The 25,160-nt window shown below is 55.2% G+C and overlaps 1 protein-coding gene and 1 long non-coding RNA gene across 8 annotated transcripts in view; one reads left to right on the top strand and one right to left on the bottom strand.

Moving 5' to 3' along the window:
* The window catches only part of LRRC20 (leucine rich repeat containing 20), an 86,330-nt gene that overhangs the window by 40,805 nt on the left and 20,365 nt on the right, over positions 1-25,160 (top strand). For 4 of the 5 annotated variants that reach the window (XM_086679895.1, XM_086679897.1, XM_086679896.1 and 1 more), the window contains 2 exons: positions 194-343; positions 20,482-20,649. In XM_086679895.1, the coding sequence (XP_086536021.1) occupies positions 194-343; positions 20,482-20,649 (318 nt within the window). The remainder of the gene's footprint in view (positions 1-193; positions 344-20,481; positions 20,650-25,160) is intronic. The other variant, XM_025918380.2, reaches the window with a different exon arrangement.
* Positions 2,541-7,583, bottom strand: LOC147575974 (uncharacterized). Of its 3 annotated transcripts, XR_015241635.1 has the most exons (3): positions 4,997-6,134; positions 4,061-4,187; positions 3,157-3,689 (listed from the first exon to the last, which is right to left on the bottom strand). It is a non-coding gene; the product is annotated as an uncharacterized LOC147575974 (long non-coding RNA). The 3 variants fall into 3 exon arrangements; XR_015241634.1 differs by having other exon boundaries at positions 2,541-4,236; positions 4,997-7,583; XR_015241633.1 differs by having other exon boundaries at positions 2,541-4,187; positions 4,997-7,583.

The following is a 25,160-nucleotide window of genomic DNA, read 5'->3' as shown; positions in this document are numbered from 1 at the left end:
GGAGAGGGAGAAGTGCGACCCGTGGTGATGAAGGCTCTCGGAAGAGGGAGGGCAGGGTTTCGAGGCTGGCACAGGGGAGACGAGTGAGAGGAAAGGACTTGGGGAGGAGAGGCAGGGTTGGGGCCTTGTGGTTCAGGGCAAGTCCCTGAGCAGCTGTGGCCAACTGTCCTCTGTCTTTGTTCTTTGGCTGCAGATCTGGCCGAGTGCAAGCTGGTTGCTTTCCCCATTGGCCTCTACAAGGTCCTGCGGAATGTCACCGACCAGATCCAGCTCATCACGCTGGCCAACAACGAGCTCAAGTCCCTCACCAGCAAGTTTATGACCACGTTCTGTCAGCTCCGAGGTAGGCCCCGGTCCGCCAGACAGGAAATCATTCCCCAGGGGAGGCTTCGAGGATGGACATGTGTCCTGCCTGCAGCCTGGAAGTCTCTGAGTGTCACTCCTCCCTCTCGCTGGCTGTGAATCAGACTGACTGATGGTCAAGGGTGTGGGCCCACTGGGGTGTTTGGGGTCCTGAGACCCACAAGTAGTCATTTCTCAGTAGACTTGAACGAGCCCCCATCCTCCTCCCCAGCCTAGCACTGCTTTCCCGGTTCAGGAGTGACAGATGCCGGGGAAGTTGGTGTTTCCTCTGCTGGGCCCACACAGGGCCGTGGACAAGGGTGCCTGGCAGGATGACAGGCAGGAGGCCAGCAGGTGGGCATAGTAGAGTCTCTTGAAACGGCTCCTCCAGGTGGGCCCGCAGGATGCAGTGGCCACTGCGGTGCCGCACACCCCCCCGCCCCCCCCCCGCCATCCTTCTATGAGAGTCTGCTGCTGCTCAGTGAGCCGTGGGGTGGGAGAACCAGGGAGGGCACAGGAGGCATAGGAGAGGTGATTCCCACCTTCTGGAATTCTTTCTGACAGGGGCATGAAAAAGGTCCAAGGGCCCGGTTAGAGAAATCCATATGTCAGATGCTGGTGGAGCGGGAGGGACATGAGCAAAAGCGTACCTCCCACGGCTGATTTCAGGCCTCCTAGAAGAGGTGGGGGCATTGGGCAGGGGCAAGAGGGAGGCGTGAACTGGCAAACAGGTCCCAGGGATAGAAGGCAGCTTGTAGAATGCTCAGCAGCCAGCTATAGGCAGGACATGGATAGGCCACCGGCTGGGTGGGAGGGGGGCGTCCTGGGGCAGGACCTGGTTCCCCGGAGGCACTGTGGGTGCTTTTCACCAGGCTGTCCCGTCCTTCATTTTCTGGGGGCCACTTCTCTGCACAGATGAGACGGGCCCTCACGGCCAGCAGGCCCCATCGGCCGCAGTGGTCAGCCCTGGCAGAAATTAGACTCATCTGAGGAACTTTTCTACAAACACAGTTGCCTTGGCTCTACCCCCAGCCCAGTTGAATCAGAATGTCCGAGTATGGGCCTGGGCCTTGTACGCATCTTTTAAAACCTACATCAGTCATTCTGAAGTGGCAGCAGCCAAGGTTGAGGCCATGGGTCAGGGGTTATACATGCCAGTGCCTGAGAGACTAGCGTGCGAGTACTAAATGTCGCGGTTTGAGTGGTGGGGACCGTGGGAGACGTGCCCCTCTCCGCTCTGCCAGGTATGCCATGAGGATGTTGGGGTTTTGTCAGTAGAAGCTAGAAATACGGGTTTTGTGTGAATTTTTACCATGTGTTCTATAACACGGAAGCCAATAAAACACCCTTGCACAGTAGATTTAGCCCATGGGCCATCAGTTGGAAGAATCTCCCATAATATGTGAGATCTGTCTCTGCCATCTCATTTCATGGATAGAAAAGGAAGGCCAGGGAGACTCAGGCTTATCGGGGATCTTGGAGCAGCACCCCCACGTCGTCCACCTTGCAGGCCAGGGCTGCCTCTCCAGGCCTCCCGCATTAGCCCAAGGGTCCCCTGGAGATGTTTGCTTTGCGGAGGAGGGTGGAAAGATCGAAAATGGGTGGTGGGGGTTGGCTGGGACCTCCAGGAAGGGCAATCAGGAAGGGTGCTTCCTTTGGGTAAGAGGAGAGTTTGTTTGTGCTTTCCTTCCTTGAACCTTCCCTGGAGCACCTGCCATATTCCAGACCTGTGTCTGGAGGCTGGGAGACAAAGACTGGCAGACCAGCTCCCTCCCGGAAGGAGCCCAGGGTCACAGAACAGACTTGTCAACCACACCAAGTCCTATGATGCCGGCGTGGACAACATGCTGGGAACAATGGGAAGAAAACTTAATTCTTCCGGCGAGTGCTGTGGGCAGTGGGTGGGCCGGGAAGCAAGGGCTTTCAAAGGACTTGACACTGGGCATTGCCTTGTGAGATGAATAAATAAGCCCTCTCCAGGGGGCACAGTGACGCATGCCAGAGAAATGCGCTAGAACCCATTGTGTTTGTGGCTTAGCTGCGGAAATATATTTATCATAAAATACCCTTCTGGTCAGAAGTCTGTGGAAGGATGCAGTTTGAACCCCCTCTGTGCGGCTGGCAGCTGCTGACTCCCCCACACCACCCTGGATTACAAAGGAAAAGCTGCGATGTGCCCAGTAATTGGGTTTCACAAAGGCGGTGGCGCTAGTGACAAGGGGCAGGGAGGGGCTGGAGTCGAGAGTGGCTCCTGGCTCCTGAAGAGATGCTCCCAGCCCCAACCTTTATTATATATAGTTTCTCTTTTAAATAGAAAAGTTCCCTCCTTTTATGTGTGAAGAGGAAACTTGAATAGGCTCTGCTGAACTTCCCCCAGGCCTGCCGGCTTCCCCTTCCCTGTTCGTGGCTCTTGACAGAGAAGGCGGGCTGCCTTGGTGCCAGGGAGAAAGGCATCCACTTCCTCCCTCCCTGCCACACTGTCTCCTGTGGGAGCCCCGGGGAGTGTCTTCTGCTGGGCTCGTGGCCTCCTCGGGTTTGCGTCCCCTTGACACCCTTCACCCATTTTATAGAAGGAAGAAGCCAAACCCGAGAAAGCCAGTGGCACAGATGGAATCCGTGCAAAGGGCAGGTGCGCCCTGTGGAGTGGCGGGTTTCATTGTCGGACTCTGGCTCTTCTGTCCCCTCTTCTCCTGTGTGCCTGTCTCCCCACTTCCTCCTCTCATTCAAGTCATTCTGCTCCCGGACTGTGCCCGGGGTCTTCCAGGCCCCGGGTGTGCGAGAGACACCTGTGGAAATCCACAAAGAGCCCCCGGATGAGAAGCACAGGCTGTTTACTCCGAGCTGGCTCCCGCAGGGGAGTAAGCAGCTGGCGGGCGGCATCGAGGAGAGACTCAAAGGCAGCGGAGGGGCAGGAAAGCTTTGTAGAGGATAAAAGGCGAAGCTGGAGGCAGGCCAGCTTGCAGGGGGCATCCTATGTGACTGGTTAGGGTGCATTTTGGCTTTCTGGAGTTAGCCCTAAGTTGAAATTGGAATAAAAATCAGAGACATTGTCAGTAGTCAAGTCCCGGCTGTTTGGGGCCAGTTGTTACGGGAGTGTTACAGGGCTTCCTGGACCGTCAGAAGAGATGGCAGTCTGACTCCCTGCAAGTTGGACCTGGAGCAGACTGGCCTCCTCGGCTGGTTACCATGGCTAGTGGGTTGGCTCTCTGGGCAGGGTGCTGCAGGCTGTGGGCCACAGTTCTGTTTTTATGTTTGGTCTGGCCATTGTCTGCGTGTATATTCAGTTGCTCACAGCCCGTCTTTCAACTCAGCTCAGCAGTTCCTCAGGAGCACCTGTCATGGCCCAGCTGGGGGCATGAGCAGGTGAGCGGTGGCCCGGGGCTCCCGATGCACTGGGCGCTGAGCCCTCGCGGCTCTACACGGAGGGCTTTACACGTGTCATCTCAGTTACCCCCTCCTGACACCCGCCATTTAGGATGGGGTGAGACAACAGAGACCTAGACGTGGTTCTTGGGGAGCTCCCAGGCTTTCGGGGCAGGTGGGCGTGTGAGTGGACAGCCACCTCAACGTGTGGGGGGTGATACAGCAGACATTTCCTTGAAGCCTGGCGTGCCAGGGGGCACAAGTCTATTCTGCTCTGGGTGGGTGGGTGGGTATGTCGGTCTGCTAGGGTCGCCACGACAGAGCACTGCGACATGGGTCAGGGAGGGGGGCTTACATTTACTTCTCACAGTTCTGGGAGCTGCATGTCAGACACCAAGGTGTTGGAAGGTTTGGCTTCTTCTGCGGCCTGTCTCCTCAGCTTGCCAGTGGCTGATTTCTCACTGTGTCCCCACGTGGCCTTCCTGTGGACACGTATTCCTGGGGTCTCTCTGTGTGTCCTGACTTCCTCTTCTAAGGACACCAAGCAGATTGGATTAGGGGCACCCTAATGGCCTCATTTGAACTTGGGCACCTCTTTAAAGACCTCACCTGCAAACACAGCCACACTGGGAGGTACCGGGAACTGGGACTTCCGCATAGGAATTTGGGAGGCGGGGGGAGACATCACTCAGCCCAAAATACCGGGGAGTCGGAAGCCTCCAGAGGAAATGGCTTGGAGGGGCCATTGGACAGAAGGAAAAGGGGGAGTTCCCAAGGCCTCCTTTAGGAAGATGGGAGGTGTGTTTGGGAAATGGACTAAAATAAAAACAGTACCACGTGGAACATTACAGAGCAGAGGATATGGCGTGTCATCGGCAACTGGTCTGAGCAAGTGAGTGGTCCTCAGAGAGTCCGTCAAGGAGGAGCCAGGGCAAGTGACCCCAAAGCAGGGGGAGATGGGGGCTGGGGGGGGGGGTGTCTCCCTCTGTTTCCTGCTTTGCCTCGGCCCACTGGCTTACTTTTCTTTTTGCTAATGGCACTGAGTGGATGAAGGAGGAGAGAAGAAGGCATCCAGAACTATTTGGGGAGAGCAGGGCAGACACTGAAGCCTTACAGTGGTCAGTTAGGCGCTTTGGTTTTAGTCTGGGATCAGGCAGATCTCCTCTGTTGGGCACACATCTGGTTCCCCCTGCATAGCCCACCACCGGGATAGCGGGGCCTGGGAGGGTCCTTCTCACCCGAGTCATTCACAGGGGGCAGCTCCCCGTTGCTGACGATCAAGAGTTCCTACCTGATACCAAGGTGGTGATCAGTTTGTGGCCTTTTACATCAGTTTTCGCCATCAGTCTTCAAGGGTGTCTGTCCCCTGGGGTTTCCTGGCCGAGCTCAGTGGGGCAAAGGCCAAGACTGTGTGCATGCTGTGGGCAGTGGGTCAGCCCTCCCTAGCAGAGAATGAAAAGAATCCCAAGTATTATGGGCTTTAGCATTCCTTAGGCTAGAATCCCAGAGATAGGATTACCAAGGCCAGTGTTTCCAGGCTGTTGGTCTATACTATGAGGTCATCAAGCCCTGATGTCACCCTGAGCCTGGGGCCTGCCAGGTGAGGAGCCTTGTGGTCAGGCTGAACCAGGACCCATAAGATGAGACGCTGGGCTGTTGGATGTTCAAAGCATAGACGCCCAGTTCTGGGGCGTGATGTTTTCTGTTTCCCTCTGGGTCCACTCTCCATGCTGATCCTACCCTCTCTCACCCTCTGGCTGTGGTCAGGTGGGGCCGGTGGGGAGCCCCCCAGGAGGTCAGGGGAAGAGAGAGAAGAAGCTCAGTGAATTTATTCCCCTGGCACCATGAGGTCCATCTCAGGCTGGCTGTGCCCCTCATCCCAAGGTCACTTCTCTCGAGCCAGTGTTTACGTGACTGTCCTCCCAGGTTTCCTCTGGCTGGTGACAGCTCCCTGCTTCTAACCCGGGGTTCCTGCACAACCCCTTGAGGTTTCCCTACCGCTTCCTATACCTTTGTAAACAGTTCATTGCAAATAAAGCCTCCTTGATTATCCTGAATTGAGTGTTTCATCTGTTTCTGGTTGGGGCCCTGATGGATGCTCTTTGCCACTTATTAGCTCTGTCACCACAGGCAGGTTGTCTAACTGTTCTTTGCCTCAGTTTCCCCCGTGGTATTGTAGACTCATACTGGTAAAGCCTTCACCTCGTAGGGATCCCGTGAAGATTGAATGAGTTAGCGCATGCACAGCCCTGGGAGCCGCTGCGTCCCCAGCACTATCCAACACAGTCTTTGTACACGGCCGTAGGTGTTCAAAACTACACACAGAATGGGCGAATGAATGACTTCTCACCGCACGGTCGGTCGGCAGAAGAGTGACCCCCCCACAGATGTCCACGTCCTAGTTCTTGCCACCTGCGATTATATTACCTCACACGGCAAAAGAGTCTTTGCAGATGTGAATAAGTTGAGATCCTTGACATGGATTAAGTGGGAGGTGGGTGGATGTCCTCGTAGGGTCTTCATGAGAAGGCAGGAGGACTAGAAAAGATGTGATGGTAGACACAGCCACTGGAGTGATGTGGCCACAAGCTTCTAGAAGCCGTTTCCGGCTTCGGTCAAGGCACGGACTCTCCCCCTAGACCCTGCAGACGGTACATACCTCCCCGGCTTGGTTTTAGTCCTCTGAGACCATCTTGGCCTTCTGATCTCCAGTGCCGTAAGATGATACACTCGTGTTGTTTAAAGCCACCAAGTTGGGGGCAATTTGTTACAGCAGCAGTAGGAAACTGATACACAGCCGAAAGAGTTGGGAGGGGGGCTTCTGTCTCAGTGTCCCCACTTTGCTTGCTTACTCTGCTCTCCCACTTGACCTCACTGTGGAGCCAGGGCTGGTGCCCCAGAGGGGAAACCTTCTCCAAAGAGCCACCATGCCCGCCTTCCTCGGCTGCCCCGTTTCCCTCGGCACCTCCAGCTTTTGGTCCCTCCTGTGGCATGCAGGCTAAAGGCGGGCGGGGCTCAAAACGACGCTCCGTGGGTCTTGTTCAGACCCCGAGTGGGAGCCACTACCCCCACCGCTGTGAAAGAGGAGGCTGAACGGTCCCGGTGGGGTGGAACCTGAGGCCTGCTTCCCTGTCCAGCGCAGCCCGGGCCTGGGACACTGGTGGGACGTGGCCGGCTCTCCTTGGAACATCCAGGCAAGCGTGTGCTGCTCCAAGGGTATTGCTGGCGGCAGAAGAGCTGTTTCTTGGCTCTGTTAACTGCACGTCAAACCACCCTACCATCTATTGGTTTAAAACAACAGCGTGCTATTTCCTCCAGCTCTGTGGGTCGGCTGGTCTCTGCTAGCGGTTCTGCTGGGGTCCCTCATCCTCCAGGGCCTCGCTCCCCGGGGCCTCTAACCTGCTTGGACTTCTTCATAGTGGCTGGGCTCCCAAGAGGAAGTGGCTGGTGCCGAGCTTGATGCCTGAACTTGGACGTCTCCTGAACGTCATTTCTGCTGTATTCTGTTCATCAGAGCGGTCGCAGGGCCAGCCCAGAATCCAGAGGTGGGAACGAGTCTCTGCCTTGTGACGGGAGTTGCCCCAAAGTCTCAGCCCAAAAGGCCTACGGCCCTCTGTGGATGGCTTTTGTGGTTTATTAGCCAGACCTCTGATGGATGGCACTTCTGTCATTCTTTATGCGCTCAGCTATTTGTGGCCGCTCTTTGGCAGCCACTTTGCTAAGAGCTGTGAGGAACTACCAGACCCTGGCATTTCCAAGCTGTGTGACCTTAGGCAAATTATCGAACCACTTTGAGCTTTCATTTTCTCATCCTAAAATGGACATGATAGTAATACATCGTGGAAAGTGTGTAAATCTCATAGGCTGTTAACTTGTTCACTTCATTTATAAATCCTTATAAACCAAACTGTGTCCTTTTTCCTGGAAGGTGACAATAAATAAATAAAATAAGTTACCTTTGGAGGGGTCTTAGAGGCACCCTGGAGAGCTATTCCTGCCACACAAGCAGGAGAACGTCTCTATCCTGCACCTCGTCTACCCCCGGAAGCCAGCAGACCCAGGACTCGTGTACGTACCTGGGGCCCTGGGACATCTGCAGCTCAGCATAGGCTCTGATGCCTCAGTCCCGCAGGGCCCCAGCAAACATGTCCCGCTCCCCGTGTGACGGGGGGCTTTGTCATTCCCCTTCATTTCCCTGTTCCGAGCCTTCCTTCACTCCTGGCTTTGAGATTTAAGAGTTTCCATTCCTCCTCTGCCCTTCTTACCCACTTCTCGTACGTTTCTCTAGTTGGTATAAAACTCCCAAGGCTTCATTTGAGGTTCCTGCTATTTGTTTTGAACGAGCAACGGATGCACACAGTATGGTATTCCAAGGCTCAGAGAGGGAAATAGCGAAACAGAAGTCTACCTGTTCCTCCCATCCCCAGATATCCATTTCCTGTACCCAGAGGTACCTGCTCTTACCAGTTCTAGAGAGGTTCTGTGCCAGTGTGAACACGCCAGTGTGAACACACGTGTACTTAATGTCGGTAGCACTTACAGGATGAGGTCAGTAGTGTTATCAGCTCTTTGTTTCAGATGAGGAACCCTGAGGCAAGAAGGCTTTAATTAAATAACTTGCCCGAGGCCATGCCACGAGGACAAAGGGTCAGATCTGCGGGTCCACATCCAGAGCTCCTCTGTGAAGCTCCTTTGTAGGGTGTGTGAACTGTTTTGCGATTTGTGTTTATCTCCTAGCAGCGTATGTTAGAAAGTGGTTCATGTCAGTACAATGAGAGTCCCCTTATTCTTTTCACGAGGCAGATGGTTAGCACTTCGTTTTAGTTATTTCCAGACCTGGTTAGATGAGTTTTCTCATCCCTTCCTTCCTTCCATCCACGTAGATGTGGCTTTTGGAAACTTGGCTCTTGTCTCTTCGCCCCTCTGCCCCCTGTGGACAGCAGCTGTCTGTGCTGAGCATGGACCAATTGAAGGTCACCTACTGCCTCACTCCAGGAGCTGACTGCCCTACAGGGGGGCCCTCACAGGCAGCAAGCTACATGATTGCTCACTGACGCAGGGTCACAGCCACGGTGCTGGCTGATCCTCAGTGGGCAGGTATTTTTGGAGCTGGCACCTTCCCTCACTGCCCGGCTACATAATTACTACAGGCCAGCCTCATCTGTCCTTTAGTGGAACCAGCAGGCTTCCTTTGTCTGCTGGGGTCAGTCCTAGGCCTCTGAGTCACACTTGGCAACTGTCCAAGATACGGATGATACGGAAGTAATAAGAAGAACTTGGGGAAGGAGAGGTCCATTAAACAGACACCGGAAACCACAATTTACTAAGGATAACAAACAAGGGAATGTCACGATGGGCTGTTCTCAGGCTGTGGACAGTCTTGGGAGCCGGATGGAATAAGGTCTCCTCCCAGGGCCCCTGTCCATTCTGGGAGCCCAGGTTGTTTGACTCTGAACCCTGATGTAAGAGAGCAGAAAGAAGCATGTGGAGTCCCATTAACGCAGCCCCCTGGGACCAGCGGACCTCCGCCCTCTCTGTCCAAGAGAGAGGCTGGCGGGGCCTGGGCATTGTTGTGACACCACCACGAAAAAGAGTATATCGTGGCCCCAGGGCTGAGAAGCAAAGCCAGCTTGGCTGCAGGTACGATTTCTTTTTGAAGCTTAGCCTACCAGCCGATCAGGTGGCTGGGGCTCTCGTCCACACTTCTGTTCTCCCTTTGAAGTGGAGATGGCAGAGAAAACCTCAAGTGCCAAGGGTAGGGTGACATAAAGTCCCGGGAGTTCCACAGGACTGGGACTTGAGTAGGTGTGGTGGATTCGATCCCAAGAAACCTGTTTTCTTAGTCCTCCCGTGGTGACGGGGGCCTGGAAGCTGTTCCACGGTTTGGTCCCCACTCAAAAGCTACCGAGTCTATTATGAACAGCATTGCACTCATAAATTTGACATAAATTCTCTAGGCCCAGGTGATTTCACTGGAGAATTCTATCAAACTTTTAAACAAGAATTAACTCAGTTTTACATAGTCTCTGCCAGAAAATAGAAGAGAGGGGCATGCTCTCCAACCCATGCTATGAAGCCAGCAGTGCCTTGATGCCAAATTTAGATAAAGACAGTACGAAAAGAAAACTATAGGCCAACGTCTCTCATGAGCTAAGACACAAAAATTTTTAGCAAACAATTAGTGTTTGCTAAATACAGCAAAATACAACAAATACAGCAGTATACAAAAGAATTGTATGCCGTGACCAAGTGGGATTTACTCATTTTTCCAGAGGTGCAAGTTTGGCTCAACATTTGAAAACCCAGTCAGTGTTCCCCGTCCTATCAAAAGCTAACAAAGAAGAATCCTGTGATTCTCTCTGTTGACAAAAAGGAAGCACTTGACCAACTAGGCAAACAAGAGAAGTACCTCAAGGTGGTACAGAACATCTGTAAACATCCTATAGCTGACATCAGACTTACCGATGAAATGTTTGTTTTCCCTGTAAATTTGAGAACAAGGCAAGGATGTCTGCCCTCATCCCGAAAGTTTCAACTACCGCAGCAAGACGGGAAAAAGAAATAAAAGTATAGATTGGAAGCGAAGAAATAAAACTTCCCCTGTTTGCAGACGACATGATTGTCGCATAGAAAACGCCACGAGGGGCGCCTGGGTGGCGCAGTCGGTTAAGCGTCCGACTTCAGCCAGGTCACGATCTCGCGGTCCGTGAGTTCGAGTCCCGCGTCGGGCTCTGGGCTGACGGCTCGGAGCCTGGAGCCTGTTTCCGATTCTGTGTCTCCCTCTCTCTCTGCCCCTCGCCCGTTCACGCTCTGTCTCTCTCTGTCCCAAAAATAAATAAACGTTGGATAAAAAAAAAAAGAAAACGCCACGAAATCTACAAAAACAAAACCCTCCTAGGACTCATAAACGCGTTCAGCAAGTTCCCAGGGATACAAAGTCCACGCAAAACGCGCACACGTTTTCCCAAAATGCTTTCCTCGGCTTCCTGTCTCACGAAGAGTCAACCCACGATCTTCCCGGGGTCTCAGACCCTGCCTAACCTGGTTCCAGCGTCACGTCTACCACTTTTCTCCTTGCAGTCCACACTCTGGGCACACTGACCCCTTTTCTGTTCCTCAGATGTGTCAAGTTCTTTCCTACCTCGGGGCCTTCGTACTTGTTATTCCTGATAGCTTTCCCCTGGACTCTTCACACACTAGTTCCTTCTCCTTCTTCATTCTGGTCACAAATGCCTTCCTAGCAATCTGAAATAATCTTATTTCCTTATTTGTCTTTGTTCCTTCCCCACCGCACCCCCCCCCCCCCCCCGCCCCGGCCCCACCGTTGGTGTGTAAATTGTTAAGGGAAGGAACTGGTGTTCTCCATGACTTCCCCCACAATCACGCAGGAGCTGCCATATGGGAGGTGCTGAGTGAGAGAGTGAAGGCTGTTTTGGTATCACTGTGTCTCAGTGACTTTCCCGTAAGTCACGTGTCCCAGCTCCATCCACCTTCTTCGTGATTTTCCCTTTCTGTTTCTGCTTTAAAGTTCGCTTTCAATTTTGGTTCCCATAAAGGCTCCAGAATCCAAGAAGTAAGCCCCATGGGTATTGTACCTCCCTCACAGAAATTCCATTTATTGCATGCTTTTGCTTTCCAAAGATTATCCTTTTTTCATGTTCAAGTGCTGGGCTGAGCGCCTAGGGGGTGCTTAATGACTATCACACGTCACACAGCACCTCTGCCATTCACAGCCCCCTCAGGGCATCCTCTCAGCCCTGCTGTAAATGGGCAGGGAAGACCTCCTCATAGGGCTGTCTGGGGGAGAGGGAGGGCCCACGGACACAGGAGGAGGTAGACTAGAACCAGCCCCTCCGGCTTCTGCCCCCTTCCCTCATTCAGCACGACATAAACAGGTTTGCTGAGTACCCTGAGAACAGATGTCGCAGAGATTCAGGATGCCACCCTGGAAAAAGCTGGGTACGTGAATGGCCCACTTCCTTTGGGCAGTGCGGCTGGGGTTCAAACCCTGGTATTGGGAGTTGGGAGAGGAAAGTCAGATATCTGCGGGGAGAGGTTGGGGTTCGACCTTGAGCAAGTCATTTCCTCTCTCTGCAAACTGGGGGTAATAGGTTATGATAAAATGAAAATGCTGCTTGGCCGTAAACCCTTAGAACAAGTACCCGGAACATACTAGCGTCCATAGGCGTTAGCTACCATTATTCATTTTTGTTAGAGGCCCCATACCCAGGGAGCTACACTTCTGGCGTCCAGCAGAAGAGCTCTTTCCTAGAATCCCTCCCCCACGAGCCGAGCGCTTTAGCACGTGCCGAATGCAGCAGGTTCCCGGGAGTGGGCCGACACTGCCACACCAGAGCACCTCTGGGTCCCCTTTGAAGCTCCGTAATGGAGAGTCTCCCCTTCCCTGCCAAGGTTCAGTGCAGCCTCGTTGATGACCTTGCTGCAGTTAAGGACCTGAATGCCAAGGGCATGAGCCCTGCCCACCCAGCTGCTACTCCCTCTGCAACTTTTGCTCTTCAGAAAAGCTTCTGAACTGTGAGAGAGGCCGCCTTTCAGACAGATCCAGCCCCTCCTCCTCGCAGCTGAGTCTTTTCTCGGAGCCTGTTGCTGAAGAGACAGACTTCAGAGAGCAGCCTTCCCTGGGGAACATGAAGCCGGGACTAGGGGGTGATTTTGTATCCACAAGTCTGAATCTTTAGAGCAGCGATCTCCAGAGGATGCACCAAGCAATGACTTGGAAAGCTGCCTAAGTTCTCTTGAAGGAAAAAGGCAGGTCTCAAAAGAGTACATAGTCTATGATTGCATTTTTGTTTTTTGATGTTTTATTTATTTTTGAGAGAGCATGAGCAGGGGAGGGGCAGAGAGAGAGGGAGACAGAATCCGAAGCAGGCTCCAGGCTCTGAGCTTGTCGGCACAGAGCCTGATGCAGGGATTGAACTCGTGAAATGATGACCTGAGCTATAGACAGACGCTTAACCGACTGGGCCACCCAGGCGCCCCTGCCTTTCTGTTTTTTTAAACAATGCTGGTCCACCCATTAGTCTACCCATCTGTCCATCCATCTGTTAGTACGTACACAGAAAAATATGGAAGATTGAATACCAAACGACTCTGGTACTCCCTAGGGGTGGAAACACGTACAATTTTCATTTTTCTGTGTTCCATATTTTTGTGATGTCTGTATTTCTACGGTGAGCATGCGCTGCCTTTGTAAGCAGAAAATACATTTAAAGGTAAACCAGCCGTACCGGTCAGGGTAGGCCAGTCTCGCATGAGGAACAAATAATAACAAATGTCAGTGGCTGGAACAAGAATTGGAGTTACAGTTGGCACAGCGTCTGGTTTCTGTGAAAGCTATCGGCACCGCCCAGGGCTAGGCTCCCTGCCACCTTCAGTAGCGATTGAGGACTGGGCCGTGACTTTCCTCGAGCGTGTAGCTCCACAGTAGCACATACAGGGTCTGTGCACAGATGCCCCCTGTGTTCCGGGAGATTCACAGATAAGGGAACGGGGAGATCCCACGACTGTCCCCTTTCCTCAGGGAATGGCAGGGTGGGGGGCATCCAGACACCAAGGTTGGGGCAAGGCTAGGTGGGGCCGCGGGGGAGCGGAATCTGAGGAAGGCTGGAGACACTTCCGTGTGAAGCTTCAGGACGGAAGAGCAACGCGAGCCACTCTGCTGGGGAGACGTACCAGCATCAGCCCGGGGCTTCTCCACCACCAGGTGGGGGAAGCTTTTCATCGGACTGATGTCATTTTCACCACTGCTCAGTGCGTCCCGCCGGGTCTCTTTCTTGCTATTCAGTAGCTTTTCTGTGCATCTCTTTATCTTGCTCCAGCTGTGAGTCAAGAGCTCTGCCTACCCCCTTCCCTTGCGTGCTGTTAGTGTGACCATCACCCAGAGGCTTTTGTGAGATCACAGCCACTCCTCTTAGGGCTCGGGGAGGAGCAGGACAGGAACCCCCTCTGCCCAAGGTGGAGCCCAGAACTGCTGAACAGAACTTCCAGGTCCAGTAAATGCAAAGACCTGCTGCCCCTAATCAAACCTCTGCTCGCTCCAGTTCCCAGGCACCGTGGGCAGGCCGCCACGCTTCTATAAAATGATTTATGTCCTTTCTCTTTCCTTCACCTTAGGAAAGGACAGAGTTAGTGTTTATTGAACACCCACCACATGCCAAGTGCTATACACATATCCCCTCCTTCAGTGTTCTTGGCAACACAGAGGTTAAGTTTTATCATCTCATTTTTTTCGAGATGAAGCGACTCAGAGAGGTTTGGTGATATGCCACCATCACACAGCTAGTAAGTGGGGCAGCTAAAATCTGATACTGGATCTAGCTCCAAAAACATCATGGGCTGCCTCCAAAAGGGTAGGCAGAAGACTTTATGAGCAGTGTTGAATGGAGAGAATGATGGCTCAGATGGGAGAGGCTCGGACCGTGACAGATCCATGAAAGGCTCATTCGTCCAAGCTTTACAAAACGTCAAGTCCCTACATTTTGATGCCCCAGGTATCAGAAGGCCAGGACTGCTCCGTCACCCAGCATGGTTAATTAAAAAGTACAAGCCCAACAAGGCATTCCTGCCTCCGGAAAGGTTTGCTCAAGAACCACTCTGAACGGAGGGCTCTTCTTCCTAAGCTCTTTGACCCTCGTAACTTCCCGTCTTGCCTCCGTTGGGTTGTTCTGGAAAAGGGCAACACTCACTCCTGTCAAATTACACCTGACTGCTCACATTCATGCACACCGTGCTGCGGGATAGCCCTGTGCTAGGCTGGGAGCAGCGGGAAGCATTTGAGGAGTTTCGGGCCTAATCAGCCTACGGCAGTTCCTTTGTTTCTTGTCAAGTCTTTCCTGAGTGCCCTCTCTGTGTCAGGCCTTGTGCTGGGCACACAGGATACGAGGATGCACCTCACGGGTCCTGGCCCTCGAGGGGCCTCTGGCCCGGCCTTGGGTCCTGGTTTGGTAACTCACTTGTCTTTTTCCTTGGAGTTCAACTTTAACGCTTGTTCTGACACCTTCCGTGTCCTCTTTGGTGGACCACGCCAACACCACCCGCCTGCCTGCCTGGGGTTCTTGCACCTCAGCCGGCTCTGCCTGCTTCCCCATTTGCTGGGTTCCTCTGGCCCCTTCCTTCTCTCCCTGGCCCAGCAGTACCTGGTTACCCACCGCAGAGGAGCATTGCCTCTTCGGCCTGGGCTGTATCGATGAGACAGTGGAGCCGGGCCACACACATACCTACTTGCCATCCTCAGCATGATCTCCTCAAACCTGGACGTAAGCAGCAGGTACCCACCAGCCTACGAAGCAAACCTGTCTGAGGTGCAGGAAAGAAAGCCCCTCTGGTCATTCTGGATACCTCTGTTCAAGGATGTCGTGGCCCCTAAACTAGCCTCAGTAATGATGTCCACGTTGCTACCTTGAAAAGGGGTGAACGATGGCTGAGGGCTTCCTAGACTGGCCGTACCCCTCAGTTTTTGTGTTGGGGGCATTGGGCGGAGCCTTCATGCAGCTCACCTTCCCAGACTAGATGGCCCGTCTCTACCATACCCAACTGACTGATGGCAGGGTGTTTTCATGCTGAGCAGCAGAGACGGCCGGCAAGTGAGGCTTCTGCTAGTCAGGGATGCTCCCCCGGGGTCCCTGCAGTGGGAGCAGGCTGTGGGGGTGGGGTGCCAGGTGAGGCCGCTGAGACCCCCAGGGAGCACCCCACCCACGGGCCCTTGACTGTGCAGGCTGCACAGGGAGGCAGGCTCCTGCAAGGCTCTCGGAAGCTGTCTGTAGCGATGGATGCTTCGCACGGTACCCAGCCATCTTGGGGCTGTCGTTAGACTCACGCCCCGCAGGGTTTGATAAAAGGCTTTTTTTAAATAGCAGTTCTGAACATGTCAAAGACTCAGGATTACAAAGCCAAGAAAGGGAAGATTCTCTTTCCCACCCGCCGCAGCAGTTGTCCCGGTTGCCCCCCCTTCCCCCCCCGCTGTGGGGTCTGGCCCCGGGGTGTAAAGGGACAGGGCCAGCAGGTGGTGGGTCCCCTGAAGGCTCGTGTGCTGTGCGGCTGTGATGCTGGGACTGTACTTGTCAGCTCCCCGCTGGTCGGTGCTCCAGACACCTGCTCCCCAGAGGCCTCGGGACCCTGAGAGGCTGCCTGAAGCAGGAGAGGACAGTCTTGTGTTCACTATAGCTTCAGGCGAAGAGCGTTCTCTTCTCTTCCAAGCCCACATTTGGGCAGTTAGGAATACGAGCTTAGCAGGCAACTCATTACTGATTGGATTACTGCATTCACCAGGTACTCGGCATGGTGTGCGTAGCTGTCTGCCTACCCGTCTGTCTCACATACTTACATAGCACTTGCTGTGTGCCTAGCACTGTTCAAAGCCTTTTTCGTGCCTTCACTCACTAAATTCACAGCAGCCCTGTAGAAAGGTCTGGTACTGTCCTCATCCTACAGACGAAGAGACTGAGGCAGAGATAGATAAACAATTTGCCCAAGGTCACATAGCCTGGAAGGGGCGGAGTCCAACTCCGAACCCACAAACACCAGGCCCCAGAGCCTGGCTCTGTCACACCCCCGTGCCGTATGGCCACTTCGCCACAGGAGGGGGCGGGGCTGTACCCTGATCTCACCTGTGTGGCCCAGGCAGTGAGGTCTGCCGGAGGAATGCGGCGGTTCCAGCAAGGCAGGGTCCAGTGCCCGGGTGTGAGGAAGCCTTCCCAGAGTTGGCATTCCCTGCCATGGCAATGAAACAAACCTGGGGACAGTTGAGAACGTCGGCCACCTCCCCGTGCATAATACCGACTGGCACCTGCCAGCGAGCTCGGCAAATGGAGCAGTGCCCTCAAAACTGCCCTCTTCGTCGCCAGCAGCGGCCCCGTGGAGGCCAGACCGGCTCCCTGAGTGGCCCACTGCAGGCCCCACCCGCACTTGGACTGTGAGTGGGGGATATGGGGGTGCGCTGGCAGCCAGACTGCCCAGAGTGTAGCAGGCACGTTCTTAGAAAAGGGGGGCTTAGGGAAACACGCCCAACAGGAACTGAACAGCCGGGAAAACTGGGCCAGTTCTCGTCTGAGAACAAATGTCCGTTGCAGGCAGGTGGCTTCGGAGACACTTCATGAGGCAGCCACACCCCCCACCCCCCCCCCACCCCCGCCTGGGATGCTCTCCCCACACACCCCTCCGCCGGTGTAAGTGCGCCTGGGGCCCAGATCCCTCATTTGGCAACAGCCTCCAGGGAGAAGTGAATAACACTGTCCTTCTGGAAAGTAATAAGTTTTTTTTTTTTCCATTTTTACGTACTAACAAAGAACAACTCAGTCTGAGAAAAAAACAATGTATAAGTGGAACAGAAGTTTGGCAGAATCGTGAGGCTGATACTCAGATTCGTTTATTTATTCATTCGTGCACTGGTCAGATCCTGAGTACTCAGCATGTACCGGGCGCCGTGCTGTGGACACTTCTCTACGGCAGAGCAAAGCCCCGCTGTCGTGCGGCTCCCATTCTTGTGGACAGGTGGCCAGTGTACAAATGGGCCAGCAGAGTTAGGTGATGATGGTTGCTGTGGAGGTAAACACCGCAGGGGAGAGGACCCTGCTTTAGACAGGGTGACATTTGAGCAAGGACACACACGAAATGGTGCACAAGCGCTGCGAATATACTGGTCAAGAACATTCTGGAAAGAGAAGACTGCAAGTGCAAAGCAGCATGCTCGACGTGGCCGGCAGAGGCAAGCCCGGGAAGCACTGGACTGGACGCTTTCCCGCCTCTCTTCCAACACAGCGGCCTTATAACGGTGATCTGAATAGGGACATTTTCTGGTTTAAGGTGTGGCTATCTAACAGCCTGGCCGCTAGGGGGGTGCTGAGTTTGTGGGGGGCAAGCAGTGGTTCTCTGGAGGTGGGAAAATGAGAGGCAGGTCAGCCGGGCCCCCTGCATTATCCGTTTGCTCCCTGGGTGAGGGGTGGGAAGAGTCATTGTGCATCAAGTATTTTGGGAGCGACCACAGGGTGCCCCTCAGAGGGCTGGATGTAGGGAACAAGATGAGCCAGATGCCGTTCTTGCCGGCCTGAGGCCCAGCGTGGCAGAGCAGGGGCCTGCGGGTGGCGTGGGTGCAGAGAGCCCATGGGCCGGGGCTCTGCTCTCACTGCCAAACCTTGGGAGGGGGCGTTGGCACCTGAGGGCGGCTCATCCCCCACAGCTCGGGGCTCCATCCTGGAGGGTCAGAGGGAGGAGCGTGGAGCACGGATGGAGGAGCAGGGCCAGCCTGGTGGGGCCCAGTGCGAAATGAAAATGCAGGATCCTCGTTCAGAAAGCAGTGCCATTCAAGGAACCATTAAAGGAACATAAGCTTTTTCTTTTTTCCGAGGTCTCTCTCAGGGTGTCGTGGTACTTCTTATTTGCTATTTAATGTCCTTCTAATTAAAGAGCAGTCAAAACTCTAAATTATTAGCGTGGATTTTAACCATCTTTTTATCTATGTTCATTTATTTTTGAGAGAGAGACAGAGACAGAGACAGAGCACGAGCTGGGCAGGGCCGGAGAGAGACGGAGACACGGAATCCGAAGCAGGCTGCAGGCTCTGAGCTGTCAGCACAGAGCCCGACGCAGGGCTTGAACTCCCCAGCCGTGAGATCATGACCTGAGCCAAAGTCGGTCGCTTAACCGACTGAGCCACGCAGGCGCCCCTTATCATTCATCTTCATGCAGTACAAGGCCAGTTTTAGATGTGCATATCAGAGCATTTAACTTGTATGTAGTAAGATTACACAATTCATATTTTGTGACTCGTTTCTAGAGGGGGCCTTTTGTGGGCCAGGAGGACGAATTCAAGCCAGACTCAGGAAGGTTGTCAGGAGGAAGGCAGGAAGTGCAGCCTCTCGTCAGCGTCTAGGGTGTCCCTGCCCCCATGATGCAGGGCACGTGCACATGAACCTTCAGGCCTGACAGCCCCCACAGCACGCTGGACCTCCACACTTTGTCCTGGCCAGGGACAGGATGCAGGGAGCTGCAGCCAGGCAGCTCAGGGATCTTTAAACCTCAGCCTCAGGATGTGTTCGAACCTGGGTCAGGGTGGGTGAGAGGCTCCCTCCTGCCTAGACTCATCCTCCAGCCGCCACCCACTGGACATACTTTGGTGATGCCAGCCAGGGGGCAGGGAGTGTGGGGGACAGCTGGCACCGTGCTCCAGCCGAGATGCCGTGGGCACACGTGCCCGGCTGATGTTCCTTGTGCCCAGGCCCCTGCCGGGGACAGAGAGCTCACACGGTTGCAGAGCAGGGGTGAAGAGGGGAAGACCAGCCTGCCTTGGGGCACCGGAGGCTGAAGAGCAGGCTGCTGAGAGGACCAGGCATGACCTGACACCCCATGACTCTGGTTCTTTGTAAGACACAGATTCCAGGATAAATTTATTAGGACTTTGAAGGTAGTTCGATCTCCGGTGTGGGACCCTCCTGAACCTAGGACCCCATGTGATTGCACTGGTCACAGACCCACAAAGCTGGCCCTGGAAAGAAGAGCTGAGGTCATTCCTCAGGTCACTTGGCATTTCTGGGCATCGGTTTCCTCTAGGTGAGACAAGATGACAGGGTTCACCTGAGTCATGTAGCAGAGGAGGGGCTCACTCAAGGTCACGTGTGGACAGGGGCTGGGAAAGCCCCGGAAACCAAGGCCTCCGCTGACCCAGCCTCTTTATCTTGGGCTCACGGCAGTTCTGCTTCTCGGTCTCCCCCACACTCCAGCCGCCAGCCGGCTTCCACTGCTCCCTTAGGTCCTTCCCTAATGTTAATTGATCAACTACATGTGCCAGCCATGTGCTGGCGTATGCCTGGTCTTCACACAGCCCTGTGCTGTGATGGTAATAGCAGGGCATGTGAATGCGAACTTTGTGCTGGCCACCATGCCAGGTGCTTTACCCATGCTCCCGGATTCAACCCTCCAACAACCCTGTGAGGCACTTACTATTATTAGTCCCTTCCTGCACATGAGCAAACTGAGACCTAATGTGGTTAGATAACTGAGTGAACAACTCTCAGGCAAGGTTTGAACCAGGCAGTGGGGACCCCCGATCCCCCCCCAACTCTTAAGCCCTGCGTTATGCTACCTCCCCGTTGACGCTTGGTTTCTGCCCCTCATGCCTGTCCTTGCCCAGGGCCCCCCAGGACCTCCCAAGGCTTCTCTCTGTAGAACACATTTCAGCTTCGGCTTCCACCATGGCCAGCCCTGCCTTAACCAGATCCCCAAGGGAGGGACTCCCATAGGCCCAGCTCACCTTCTTCCCGGGTTCCTGCATGGGTCACTGGCTGGCTCTCGGAGCAGCCGCTGTCGGGTGGGAACCCACGCTCATCTGGCCAGTTGGGGCTGAATAGGGGAGTGGGGTCACGTGACATAGAAAGACCTTGGCTGCCCCTGGCTGCTCCTTGAGCAGGGAGGGTGGTGGAAAGTGGTGTCCTTCAGCTGGGCTGTGGGTGTGGGGAGTCCAGGGAGTCCTGTCCTCTCGACGCCCAGAGTTGAGGCCTTATCTGAGGAAGTGAGGAGCCAGCCCGTCCTGACGCTTTGTCTAAGCCACGCCTTGGTTGGGAGAGCCTTCCATTCTAGAGCCCAAAGCGGGGAGCCCAGCTGGCATGGTGGGGCGGGCCCTCCTCCTGTGCACACATGCGGCAAGCCCCTTGAGGGGTCTGCCTCCATGGCTGGGGTTGCCTCTCTGCCTTCCTGGCCCAGGTGCCGCTGTCCCTGTCATCTGCCCCCATTCACCCGTCCTTCTCTTCCTTCCTCACATGGCAGAGCTCCGCCTGGAAGGGAACTTCCTGCACCGGCTCCCCAACGAGGTCAGTACCCTACAGCACCTCAAGGCCATCGACCTCTCCCGGAACCAGTTCCGTGACTTCCCCGAGCAGCTCACTACCCTGCCAGCTCTAGAGACCATCAACCTGGAGGAGAACAACATCGTGGGTGAGCGGCCCCGGCCGTGTGGGCCCCGCGCCTCCCACTGTCTGCAGTTCCTCCCTCTGCCCTCCCTTTCCTCAGGGGCTCACGGGGTCACGGGGCACAGACATGGGGCTCCGGGGTCAGACTTGCACAGACATAAAGGCCAGGGTGAGCCTTCCAGTCTGAGACACCTGAGCACGGGACACTGAGCCCGGGAAGGGAACCATTTTGAGGCCCTGCTACCTGCTGGGGCTGGGTTGCACACCTGGCAGGTAGAAGGCCTGGGCTTCCTCACACCCTTCCCTGAACCAGCGGGCCACCCTGGTCTACGAGCTCTCTCTTGCATCTCCGTCTGCTGGTCTGGGCTGCCTCCCAGGCCCTCCGGCTTGAACCTTATATACATCTTCTTGCACCTAAGTTCCCCATCTCCCTCCCTGGACTCCACAGTGAGCTCTTCACGGGTAGTGAGCAGGGGCCGCCAGGCAAATGTGTTCAGAGCAGGGCCTCTGTGCCTAACGTTGCACGCCTACACTCCCCCCCAGGGAACCCGAGGGTCTCCGCCCTGGGTTCAGAGTGCCTTCTGCACACGGCAGGCCCAGCGGGTGGTCCTTTCCTCCTTGTGGGCAGCTCCCCCAGGCATCCTCTCCAGCTGCTCACCAGGGCCCCTCTGCCCTCCTCCTCGGCTCCCTCGTCTGGCTGCCTCGGCTCCCTCAGAAGCCCCTCTTCAGCCCCGTTTCTCGGGCCCTCTCACGTCACGTCTGATGTTGGCAGTGTCAGTAATAACCCCCTCTGGTTCTGCTTTTACTTTTGTAATTGCTTTCACAGCCATTATGCCATTTGACTAAAAGCAAGAGCTTTCTAGTGGTTTGGAGCTGGATGGAGAGCGCCTGCCTCCCGCACGTGCTGAGTATCCCCTCTGTCGGGGATGCTGCCTGCAGGACCCTGGCCGGGGCGGGGGGTCAGGACCAGGTAACCTCTGAGGTTTGGAATCCGTTCTTTTACAGATGAGTAAACTGAGGCTCAGAGAAGTCATGAGAGCCCATCAGGTTGCACAGTGAGACTCCAGAAGTGCCAGGCCGAGTATACAAGACTTGGCTCCGTGTCTAGGATGGGGTTCCTTGTCTGGTCCCTGGGAAGGCCCTGGGGATGCACTCTGGTTTGGACTTTTCCCTCCCAAGACCAGGATCCCTGAGTGCCTTTGGCCCCGAGGTGGCTCCCCAGTCCCTTAAGCCCTTGTGCTGTCTTTAGGTGGAAGGAACATGCCCAGAAGTGCTCTCCCTCCTGCGCTGGCGTGACTGACTGTGGTCTCGCCCTAAGCCCTTCCTTCTCAGCAGGCTCTCCTCACTGGGCCTTTCCTCCCCTGCCTCCTGTTCTTCGAGGCGATTCCTAATGCCTCTGTTTCCTTCTGCTACTTACTGAATGGAGCGGTTACCAAAGAGGGGCTCCTACGAGCTGATGCAGAGACCAGACCTGGGTTCATAGCTGCAGGCAGGCAGGCCAGGACAGGCCCTGGCCATTGGCTTCCCCCCTTCCTGACCGCAGCCTTGGAAGACTCCCATCACCTCTCCGTGCCTCAGCTTCTTCCCAGCTTTTAAACGGAGGTTCTCCCTCCACCCCCACTCCAGAAGGTAGCTTTGCCCTCATCAGGGGAGCAGGGTGTGGGGGCCTCTGTCTGGCTGTAGTACGAAGTGAGCAGTCCAGGGTGGTACAGATCCCCCACTCCTTCCCCTCCCACCAGGCCACCCAGATCCCTCAGCAGCGACCGTTCCCGAAACAAAGATCGGCTGTTTTGACTCATTCTCCTGTATAGATATCTCTTCCTGTTTGTAAAGTGACAGTAATAACTACATGTGGGAGCTCCTTCCAGTTTTCCAAGAATGCTCATGCACAGGCTCAAGGCCTATTTGATAGATGTAGAAACGCAGGTCTAAGAGATTTCCCCTAGCCTTCAGGGCCAGGGGTATGTGGTATATCTGGCCAAGGGAAAGAGACATCAACCCCTGGGCTGTTTCCCAGCCAGGTCCACCTGTACAGAGCATCCTGCTGCCCAGCCTGGGTCCAGGCCCGGGGAATATGGACATGCTGGGGACTGCCCCTGTTCGGCAGAGGCCCCTGCTTTCCCCCAAGTGCATGCACAACAGCTCCCAGAGGTGCTCGACTGGGCCACGGCCTGCTCCACTGCGGGAGGCCCCGGGGGTTCTCCCACATGCCCCCCAGATGGAGAGAAGGGGCACGTGGAGGCAACTGCTGTTCCCTTGCTGGAGTCTCCTCGCTTCCTTTTTCTCTCTCTGATCTATCCTAGTTACTTAGATTGCTTCTAACTCCCCAAAACAGCGGGAGGGCCAGGCCACAGTCTTCAGAGCCCGGCGGGATGGAGGAGGGCTTTAATCAGTGAGGAAGGTGAGGGCTACACAGTCCTTCATTACGGAAATAGCTTTGTACTTTTTGCCAGCTGTAGCTCGTCTGCAGGATCTCATTGGGATAATTGTAGGAGGAGCTTAGGAGGCCTTAAGAGTGACCTATTTTTCCCCTTCAGGGCCCACAGAGGGTGTTAGAAACTGTTTTTCCCTGAGAAATAAATTTGAGATGCGTGAGTTGCCTTTAGGCTTTAGTTCAGCAAGCAGAGAGCAGGCAGCTCTGAAGCAAGCCCCCAGTGCAGCACAAGGAGACTCGGTGTGAAGGGGCTGCCCCTGAGGATACCTCCAGCCTGGCCCTTGGAAGACCTGGAGGCTTGCGGCACCCTGGGAGGGGTCAAGGTCGACTCCTTTTATCCCCTGCTTTCTGGATAACGCCGCTGCCCGATATTCCTCCACTCTGGGCCAGAACCGGGGGGAGAGGAGAGAGGGCTGCAGTTCGGAGAGGGGGAAGGGATGGGCTAGGAAGGACAGGGATACTCGTGTCTGCTTTCTGATGCCAGCTGCCAGCAGGTCACGGTGCTGCTCCTTGGTGCCCAGCCGGAGCTGAGTGCGCTCAGGTCGTGTATCTGGGTAGCATTGGTGGCCCCGTTGCCGCCCCCTGTACGGAGAGTCGTCTGGTCTGTGTGTATGATGTCTCCATACCCTCCTCTCGGAGCTGCCCTGCTCCCCATCCCCACCCAGCATCGAGCAACGTGTCTGCCATTCAGCAGGTGCTCGGGTGGTTGAGAGCACTGAACTAGGCAGGAATTCCTAAGCCCCAAAGGCCCTCTGGAATTCCCGAGGCACGGCAGGGCAGATTGTTTCGAGTTGCCGGCTGTGACCCACTAACGAGCCCTGAAGCCAGATCAGATCCGAAGGTTGAGGCCAGAGCGTGATGGGGTGCGTCACCTGTAGCACGGTAATGCTGCTTTGTGACTTCTATTTCAGTTTCACGTACACACACAGACACGTGTACTGGGTTGTGATGTAAAAATGTATTTCTCACCGTGGGTCGTGATGAGGAAATGCCGGAAGCCACTCCCTTGAGTTGTCCTGCAGAGATCTGGGCTCTGTCCTCAGCCAGCCTAGCTACTTGTCCCCCGCAGCTCACACAATACAGCCCTCCCTTCTCTCTTCTCCACCCATGTCTCTGTCCATCACGGTCACCACCGTCTGCATCCTCCTGCTCACTAGTGGGGCTGGAGTGAGGACAGGCAGGGAGGCTTGGCTGAGGAGACGAACTCACCACCCAAGTACGGAGTCAGGTAGATGACGGGTTCAGGGCCACCTGTTTTTCCCCACTCATCCCCCCTCACCACCCTACTGGCCTGCACTCTCAGTCTGAAAGTCCCTCCTCATGTCTTATCATTTTCTCTGCCTGCCCACCCCCCCACCCCGGGGCTGCAGGTCTGGGCCAGGTTCAGGTGAACGTGAGGTCATGCAGATCAAGGGGCCTCGACCCTCCCCGCTGGCCGCCAGGCACACACACAGCAGCAGATGCCCCCGTCCAATGGGTGGCTGCCTAGGTCCTGGAGACAAGCCTACCAGGACATAGTTGTTTTCTCTAGGTGCTCCCGAGAGGAAGAAGAGGATTTGTAGCTCAGAGTATTTATTCAGACAGCAGCGAGTTAACAGGTTTCTGGGATACGGGATGGCCCCTCTATTTTCCAAACCAGAAAGTGGCGGATGGGCGCTTCTAAGTTTTTATAGACAAGACTCCCTGGGGGAAAGTGGTCTCTGGAGAAGAAATAAGAGCTGCCAAGATGAATGAGGTGCAGGCCCTGACCTCAGGCCGCTTACAGGCCGCGAGGGAGGTGTGAGTGCAGGCAGGTGGTAAACCACCACATCAGAGAGAAGTCACGGTCAGGATGCCGAGCGTGCCAGGGGGAGGATCCGGGCAGAGGGTGGCCGGCCACGTGTCCTTGGAAGGTGGGGCTCCCAGGAGAGGCCGGGGAGGGTTTCAGAGGAGGTGGAGACGCTTAGTCACTGTGGGCGGTGACATGAGGATAGGACGGATCACTCCTCCTGTGAAAACCCGGGAACCAGCTCCCTCACCCTGGGAGCTGCCACCCGTGACTCGAAGGTGGAGGCAGGAACCACAAAAAGGCCACAGGAGAACCTGCTCCCGCACGGCGGTTG

This window comes from Puma concolor, chromosome D2, assembly GCF_028749965.1.
Source record: "Puma concolor isolate L17-30 chromosome D2, mPumCon1.1.hap2, whole genome shotgun sequence".
NCBI lineage: Eukaryota > Metazoa > Chordata > Mammalia > Carnivora > Felidae > Puma > Puma concolor.
Note: the sequence above shows the minus strand (reverse complement) of the source record. Positions and strands in the feature narration are given on the sequence as shown.